Source organism: Clarias gariepinus, chromosome 10, assembly GCF_024256425.1.
Source record: "Clarias gariepinus isolate MV-2021 ecotype Netherlands chromosome 10, CGAR_prim_01v2, whole genome shotgun sequence".
Lineage (NCBI taxonomy): Eukaryota > Metazoa > Chordata > Actinopteri > Siluriformes > Clariidae > Clarias > Clarias gariepinus.
The window spans coordinates 30,854,994-30,864,379 of record NC_071109.1 but is presented as its reverse complement, the minus strand read 5'-3'; the positions used below and the strand labels follow the sequence as shown (position 1 = coordinate 30,864,379).

The window sequence follows — 9,386 nt, the reverse complement described above, 5'->3', positions numbered from 1 at the left end:
GTGAATAAACCGGACATGGGCCCATGGGTCGTCTCAGATGAAAAGGAAGGAGAGAAAAGCAGACTGGAGGTAAAAGTGGGATGTGGGATCTGGTGTGGATCAGTAATATAAAACTTCAGTTCTGGATTGCATGCTTTATTGCTTTTTACTTTTTAATGACCGATAATACTAAAATAAAACCTTCCTGACTGAAATAATACACCTGCAATTTTAATATGATAGGCATGTAAAAATACAGCTTCTAATTGTGATTATAGTGATGTATATCGGAACAGTGTCTTATCTGAATATGAGAAAAGTGTACTGTTTAGCTATACAGGTAGGTAACAAATTAAAGGAAAACACCTTAATAAATCTGGTTAAGATGAGAGAGCATTTATTTATCTATTTTGCTAGCATAGCTTGTGTCTTCTTATTCCCTTTGGACTATTTATCTTCGTAAAGAACCCATAAAGAACCTGTTCTTCAAAAAAGAAGGTTCCATCTTCCATCCTCATTTCGTTAGTCCTGTAAAAGAAACTTTAAATGTTCTCTGCAGAAACTTCCAATCAGAAATCCAAGTAGAATCCCATTGGAGATCTATAGAGCCTTTTTCTTACTTTAAGAAGCTATATGAAGAAAAGTGAATATATATATATATATACACGTATATATAGACTTTATTTTAATCCTGGATTTTCTTCTAAACTTTAAAATGACACATACAGTACGGCATAAGGTAACTCAAGAACAATATTGTCAAGTGCATTTACAAAACCCATCAAGCTCCATGATGAAACTGTCTCTCATGAAGACCTTCCCAAAAAAGCAAGACCAAAACCTACCTCTGCTGCAGAGGAGAAGTTCATTTAGAGTCACCAGCCTCAGAAATCACCAATTAACAAACAGCACCTCAGATTAGAGCTTTTATGAAGACTTTACAGAGCATAGAGTAAGTAGAAGATACATCTTAATATCAACTGATCAAAGGAGATTATTGCATATGTTGGATGTTTCCAGCATTATTTTGCAATGTGGAAAGAAATCAAAATAAGGAAAAACCATCAAAACACCAACTGAGGATCTTTTGGAAAGAAATCATGTTGATTATGTTGTTATTATTATTATTATTATTATTATTAACTTTTAGTCTCCACATTTTTTTCCTTTTTATTTGGCACCTGACATGGTAATTCAACTAAGCAACAGACATGTGGATGTTAATAAAACTATACTACTATTCATTTGGTAATGCATATGAGTAAACAAATATTGCCCCCATATTGACCCTGACTATTTAAAACTTAAGAGCCTTTACTTGCATTAGCACATGGCTGTCCTAGTGCTAGTAGCATTCATTTATTTATTAATTTAATTATTATTTATTAATTCAATTCGTACATTTTTAGATATGATTGGTGGCAGACATGTCACGTTTTCTCACACATGATGGAATTTACATGAGACCTTTTAATGATTAAGGCACAATATAATATACATTGTGATGTACTATCTAACGTGTAACTTATTCAACGCTAGAATCGTACATTTGGAAATATACTCTATTCCTAAATGTCTGAAATTTCTCAGCATCGCTCTGCTACTGCATTTCCTCCTTAGACACGTGAGGTTGAATTAATGAGTCTGAAAGCAAACGTTGGTAATGTAACAAAAACGTTGATCTCAAATATCAGGCCAAGCTGGAAGGCTCATATATTAATTGATCTGTCTAAGCTTTCAGCCCCTCCAGTTCTGCCTGTATCCCATGACTGATCCCATAGCCACCAGACGCTCTCACAAGCCTCTCTCCCAGTTATAACGTGACCTTATTGTCACTTGTGTGCATAAAACCCTATTCACATGCTGTGATGCCCAGGAGCTATGCCAGTCATTTAGTGGAGGATACTAATATAGGGCCGCGCCCTGCTGGCAGCAGCCTGACAGTAGTGTAAGCGTTAGCATTAGATTAGTCTAGCTCAGCAAAGCTTCTGAGTGGAATTTTGGCATGTGCTGCCTGCTGTAAATGTTTCCTGTAAGTGGCTGGGATTTTAGGTAGTCAGAGGCATTAGGCATTTTGTGGAAGTGTATTTGTAATTGTTCATCGTATTCTGACAGTTATTTACATTTTGTATTTTATTGATAGTTATAAGTCTTTTTTGTTCTTAGCAACATGTTACACAACATGACATGAGTCAAGGCTTATATTAAGTTGGCCTGGACAGTAAAAAACTAGAGACAGTTCTCAGCTCACCACCACTACTCAGACCCATTTAAGTGGTGCATACACACCTCTTATTATCCTCTAAGACTCCACCGAGGCGAATTTGATACCTCTAGTAAATGGCTGAGATTGCATTATAAAGGCCCGCGCTAAGTTTTCTCATGCTTTCCGGGTGCTAGAGATACCTAAGTGCTGCGGCAGAGCCCGAAACCTGTGTCTGCTCGCCAGTGGATAGGATTTCATCTCCTCACCTCGCAGATGTTTGCCTGTGTCTCTGGGGAAATAGGAGCAGCAAAGGGGTAGAAGATATGACAGGACCCATCAGGTCCGTCTCCAGGAGACGGGAGTAGGGAGGGAGGGTGAGAGAGAGCTGGGAACCAGGACGACCCTGTAATGGCTGTTCCTGTGGGCTCTTAAAGGAGCTCTCCCACCCTCCCCTGACGCCCCTCGAGCAGGAAGAGGAAGACGGCACTGAGAGCTCCCGCGACTCAGTCTCCGGCTCAGGATGGATCCCTTGTGGTGCCCTCGCTGCACGTCACTGAGTTTCCTGAGCACTTTTATCTGCCCATCTCATCCCGAGGCAGAGCCAGGCATCTGGAGCAGACAGAGAGAGCAGAGCATGTGAGGTCGAAGAGGAGCTGAGGTTTTTGTCAAGTTCATTGCACCATCAGAATCTCAGAATGGAGGACTGATCAGGCAGTTAGAAGGACAAGGAAGTCTTGGATGTGAGTGTGGTGTTGAGATGCACAGTCATTAGGGTGGAGTGAAATTGTTCACTCCTAAAACATGGTGCAGCTGAGTTAATTGGTCAGCTATCGAAGTGTCCAGTGAGGGCAGCCAAGGGCCGAAGCAGCATGGACTGGGAGCCTTGTCATGTGGGAAGATGGAACTTCATCAACCTGCTGTGGCTTTGAGTTCCTTTGGAGCTGCTGGGGAGGCCAGAACCGACAGAACAGAAGAGTACAGCCAGAGGTAAAAAGCAAAACAAAAAAATGCCATTTGGGGTTACCAACAAACTTTGCTGTGTCATAGCACCACATCTGGATTAGAGATGATACGAGCACCTGCTGCATGTTTTTTCATGTTTTAATCATAATTTTGGCTTCATAACAAATTTATCCCTAGACAAAAACTCCTTAAGTAATTTAATTATTGACTTTAAGCTTAACGATTAATTGGTGATTTTTTCTCTTTTAACATTTGATAATGACAATCACAGAATCACTTTGAGCTGAGTAGAACTGAATCAGAGAACTGTATTGTAGTATTATTGTAATTATTATACAATTGCCTTGTTTTCTGCTTGTTTCAAGTCTAGGTTTCCTTAAGTAGTCCATGACGTAAGACTCTTGCATACATAAATGATTATTTTAAAACATATCAAGGTTCATCAGACGGTTTTCTAAAACTTAAAATTGCATGTGATTTGATTCTTCATGCTTAAATATATAAATTTACTGTATTACACAAAGTAAATGGATGTCACAAAGTAAATTGATTTATTCTTTATATTTTATAATAATAGCAATTATATAATAATAATAATAATAAAATAAAAATAATAATAATAATAAAATAATAATAAAATAATAATAATAAAAAAGATGTAGAAAAAAAGGCAACCATATTTAATGTTAATGAGCAAAACTATAGAAACTGTCATTAACGACATTACAAAATATACAAAAGAGCACTTCACAGACTATGACGTAATAGGACTGACGTCATAGTGCTTATTATTGACATGAACAAGATGCTAAGAAGTTTGGCACAAAATATTCCTTGTTCACTCTGGATTTTTCTGTGTAAAAAGATAAAAATGTTAGAAAATTAACAATAAAGTGAAATCAACAATAATTCAGTGTTGCTATTAGTGAGCTATAATGAGCAAAAAGCTGTTGCCATGCTTAAATATGAGCCCATAACAGAACAGTAGTTTAGCATGGATGCAGTTTTAATAATAATCACTTACAGGATGGGTGTTACTTCTGACCAATGTCATTGTCTTGGTTGGTTTGCATACAGAACCAATCAGGGAGCTGATTACACCAACTGTAGGATGAACATGTGTCAAGATTACGTGCTTGCTGCGGATTAGACCACTGTGTCATTATCACTGAGCCATATTTTGCTGAGAAAGCATTCCAGATCATCCCTGCTTGCTTTGCTCACTGGAGTACCTCAGGGTTATGTAATCAGAACCCTGAGAATGATCAGTGACACATTTAAAACTCTTTGTTTCATAACATTTCTCTATCCATCGCTCCCTCTCTCCCCAGACCCTGCCTCTTTCTCCTCTGACTCATTGGATTTCCTACAGCTTGCTCAGCTTGGTCTCAATTTATGAAGCAATTAGTAGCAGGGGAAAATCGCTTACATTTACAGCCTCTAATGCCCTTTTGTAAAGATGTTTCTCTTCCTGTGCACTATGTAAGACAAATTTCTGAGAGAGCATTCAGCTTGACGAAATTTTCAAACAAGGAACTTAGGTATTATACTGTATTTAAGATTTAAAAAAAAAACATTATAATCTATAAATGTAGAAAGTTTAAAGTGTCTACTTCATACTCCATACTTTACATTACATTTCCTTAAACAGAGTTGAATGCATAAAGAATTTGGCATTAATGCTACAACACTGGCAAAGAATATTAAAGTGATAGTTTTTTCAAGTCCCTCTTAAAGCGAAATTGAGGTGCATATGATATATTACAATAGTTCTTGGTCAGTTAGTTTTCCTGCAATGAAGTTTGTCACCTGCAATGTAAGTAGAAGGCCAGTAATCAGTATAAAGTCCACAACCCTCGTTCCATGTAGAAATGCATTCAAAAGTTGAGCCGAGAATCATTTGAAGCTTCTGCAGTCACAAGTCTTTATCTTTCAAAATTGTAGGTTATATATGTTTATATAATAAAATTAAAATTTGATATGGCTAGGTCTTGTTAGCCATACAACTATTTCCACTGACTTTACACTGCTTAATGAACCGCAGCAATCGGAAATTCCTTGCTCTTCCTGTGATATTCGGAATGTGAAGACTTTTTGAAGTTTTTCCACCTGATATTTGTCAACCTTAATTTTAATACCTGAATTTTTGTGAATTTGTGAGGTTTAAAAATGATGAAAATTGTATTTAAAAAAAATTATTTTAAACAGCAATGTATTAAGGTCAATATTTTTGCATCGATTTTGTAAATACTTATATTGCATTTTCATTTGAAATATACAACCACAATCAATTGCAGTGCCAAAAAAAAATTAAGGATCATAAATGCTTTAAGGATTTTTTTTTTCCCATTCAGATCAATGCAGAAAATTTTTTACCTTTTTGTTCGGTTCATGTAATTTAACGTGCCATTTTGCTAAAAAAAATAATTACATTTTTTTTTTAAAAGGGCAGTTATACTTCCATACTCAGTTTACCTCTGTGGGAGTGTATAAGCTTCATATACAGTACGCTTCCTTATTTAAATTGCATGAGATACATCACACAGTCTTTCATTGATTATTTCCCATAACAGTCAGCCCACATTTATCTCTCCAGTCAGTGTCTCCACTTTGCTGTAGACCTTCAGGCACATACTGTACGATCATTTTATTTACAGTTTAGCATATAATAGCAGACATACATAATGGTCTACTTGCTCAGTTTAAGCTGTTTTCTCTCCAGACATGATGACTTTCCCAAATTAACACAGGCATAGTACATTATTGACAGATTCAGCTCCTCAGGCCAGCTTGGTGTATGTGTGTGTATGTGTGTGTGTGTGGTTGTCTGTGAGTCATTTTGGGCTTTGTACACAATACTGTCTCCTTTCCTGCCTACACATTTCTGCACAAGCTCTAGACTCTCATACAGAGAAGGTGTGTGGCAAAGAAAGGTTCATGGCTTGTTTCTATTTCTGTTCCTTGAGGTGGCTTGTGATTCATCTTCCGTAGGCAACAGTCTACTCTGAACTGCGTAGGTAAAAAGGAAAATTCTTTGAAAGTTTGTTTTTTAGACTTAATCATAACAACTATTAGATATCTCTTAATAGCAATCATTTCTGTTGTGTAGGAAGCGGAAAATCACACGTGTCACATGGAAACCAAACCATATGAGCTAAAAATATGCAAATGATTATTCTAACTAAACAAACCGAATGGATGTTTTGACTCTTTTTTTGTTTCGTCAGAAAGCTTTTTGAAGCACAAGAAATCAGAACATGATCATAATTTTAATCTGAAAAGTCCAAATGCTTTCAACATCACAGCTGTTCCTTTTTAGGGATACATTTCTTAAAAGTGAAAGAGCTATTGTTTAACAAATCAAGCACAATAATTGAGGTAAATTTTCATATTTCAGCCTCTGTACAAGACTTAAGTCTTGATTAAATAAGATTGATTTTCTCAGCAGTAATATGGATGTGAAAGTTGAGCAACCAAAAGAACAAGAAGATTTGAAAAAAACTGATGCGTTTGAACGGTGGTGTTGGAGAAGAATACTACTATTTTGGTGACACAATAAGAAGAGAATGATCAGTAGAAAAAGGATATCATGATTGGGAAGATCAAGCTGATGGATGCAACAAGATGGATCGACAGTTTTTAAATATTTTGTTCAAAAATTCCTTAAGTTGATATGGATGGGATTGGGCCCAAATGCCTCTAACTAACTACAACATGCTAATGGATTTGAAATGGAGCAATCAAGATGTATTTGACTTAAATTCGAGAGTCTTTACAACAATACTGCAATAGTTTTTTTTTGTTTGTTTGTTTGTTTTGGGGATGGGGGGGGGGTGAAGTCTAATCTGGCCTTTATGTTCTTGAGTATCAGTGTTGGTTTGTATCTTGGGGTTATCTGTTTTATAAATCGTAGAGCATCAAATAATTTAATGAGATCTGCCAAATACACCTTTTACTTGATGTCGGTGCTATTTCCTTTAAAGGGAAGTCATTTTTTTTACAACAGTCAGACTGTAGACGTTGGTGTATACACCACTAGGAGGCCTGACCAGACAGAATTAGGGTCATGTTTGGGCGAGAAAAAAATCTATTTTGGACAATTTTCCCTTGAAAATACTCACATAATTTCACATTTTTAAGCCCTCCCATTTGCTGAGGTGGAACTGGCTTTCATATTTACAGTACTTATAATTTCATTTGTATAAATGTTAACAAAATTAATCTAAACTTCATTATTCCTTATTTGAGATCAAGATAGAAAGAAGTACCATAAGAATCATCCTGATGCTGATCACTGAAAATACACTAGTATTCAAAATTCATGATTCTGTAATGCCATCAGTCACACAACATGCATCCAGTGAATGTGATCAACATCTGAGCTCTTTGGCACAGCAAAACAATTTAGAGTCTGCTCAAGTTACCATGTTTAAGACGCTGATAAGAGCCAAAATACTTTATATGACACTGATGACCATGGCACCTGGGGCCTTAAAATGAAAATGGAAAATGGAGGATTATTTCAACATGGCCTGCTAAAGTGTAAATTATTATAGATCATTGTGCCACTTTAACACTAAATATAAGGTACCTTGTCATTAGATAAATTTATGTAAAAAACTACAGTATGTAGTTGTGAAAGTACTTTAAACAAACAGGGTCCAATACAGGAAAAACACACACACATGTGGTTATGGTATAAGGGATGTTCAAGTCAAACCAGGACTTGTCGTCTCATCAGTAGAAGAATGAAGCCGTAAAACCGACTGACATTTACAGAAAACTTAGCCGCAAACATAAAAAAATAGCCGCGGACCCAGACTCATAAACTTTCTGTACAGCAGAAGTCGCTGCCTAACTTATTAATACATTTTAATTAAGTAATGTAGTTTGAGTAAGTTTAATGTAAGTTTGAGTATATTATACCTTATGTAAGGTATAAATTGTACTCCTTTCATCAAATACACTCCCTGCGTGGTAAATACAATAAATAATAACCGGAGAAGAATCACTGATAAAAAATTTTTAAAAGTAGAATAGATAAATATTTATTATATGATACAAAATCTGGCTGGACAGACATTCAGACAAATAGATAGACAGACATACTGACATACAGACAGAAACTTTTATGAGACTGCTTTTGTGTCCTCCTACGTATGAAACATAAAGACATAATTAAAAGAGAGACTTCTGACCAATGTACAGACAAAAACTTTCTTTTATTTATATAGATTATTAACTAAGAGGCTCAAAAATGTTCCTGTATATGTTCCAGTATGACCATGCAGCTGTGTACAAAGCAACCTCCTTGGAGACAAGGTGTGTTAAGATTGGAGTTGAAGAACTTGGATACCCTGACTGAACTCTACCCCACCGGGGTGACCTGGAACTAGAGCCTCCTTTTCATCCCAACATTAGTGTCTTTTGGAATAAGATCTTCAACAAGGATTGTGAGGTGTCCACAAACTTTTGCCCATACAGTGTACTGTAGTTTTTCTCTCCAGAAAGATTTTTGCCACTTTGTGTTTCACTGCTGGCTGGAAAGTTGAGTCTGGAGGAGAAATTGGGCAGCAGCAGAGTACAGAGGAGTGGAGGAGGCGCTCGGAGGAAAATGTGATCTGACGACGAAGTGCGTGAAGCACGCGCGCTTTAAGGCAAAATGCGTACAGCTCGCGCGCCCTACAGGACGCTCGTTTAAAAGAGCGCCCTTTGGTTGATTTCTGCGCGTGGATTTGCGCGCGCGTGACGTAAAAAAAATAAACCCACTTACGTGTGAAGCGACGGCGTGACTCTCGAGACAGGTGGCACATGTCTGAAACGCGATTACGCGCGTGCGTTTTGCCTCATCTCGCGCTGGAGGAACCCTCCTTGCCTTTATTCTGCTGAACGCTGGAGGCTGGAAGTTTTCCCCCCGTTGCTCTGTTCGTGACAACACCAGGATGCCGATTCTCCAACGCTTTTAACGGCTTTTACACTAATCGACATTTTCTTTTCTCCTGATATACCTTGATTTAAAGATCCACGTTGTAAAGGGAAAAAAATATATAACATGTTTCCTGAAATCAACAGCAAGGTAATGATTGCATGTATATAGTGTTAAATTATTATTCTTCCCATGCACGAATCGTCCATGCACGAGCGCTACACTGTATGTCAGTGCATGTCAGATCTATAATTTATGCAAACATATTTTTGTGGTTGAATTTCCTGGTGCAGAAATGACTCCTGAGTGACC

General features: G+C 37.1%; 1 protein-coding gene across 2 annotated transcripts in view; it reads left to right on the top strand.

Annotated features, from left to right (window-relative positions):
* dyrk4 (dual-specificity tyrosine-(Y)-phosphorylation regulated kinase 4) overlaps nucleotides 1–9,386 on the top strand; it is a 34,219-nt gene continuing 24,833 nt past the window's right edge. The window contains exon 1 of one of the 2 annotated variants that reach the window (XM_053505016.1): nucleotides 1–69. In XM_053505016.1, the coding sequence (XP_053360991.1) occupies nucleotides 16–69 (54 nt within the window). In that variant the 5' untranslated portion in view covers nucleotides 1–15. Of the gene's footprint in view, nucleotides 70–8,943; nucleotides 9,225–9,386 lie in introns of those variants that run through there. The other variant, XM_053505017.1, reaches the window with a different exon arrangement.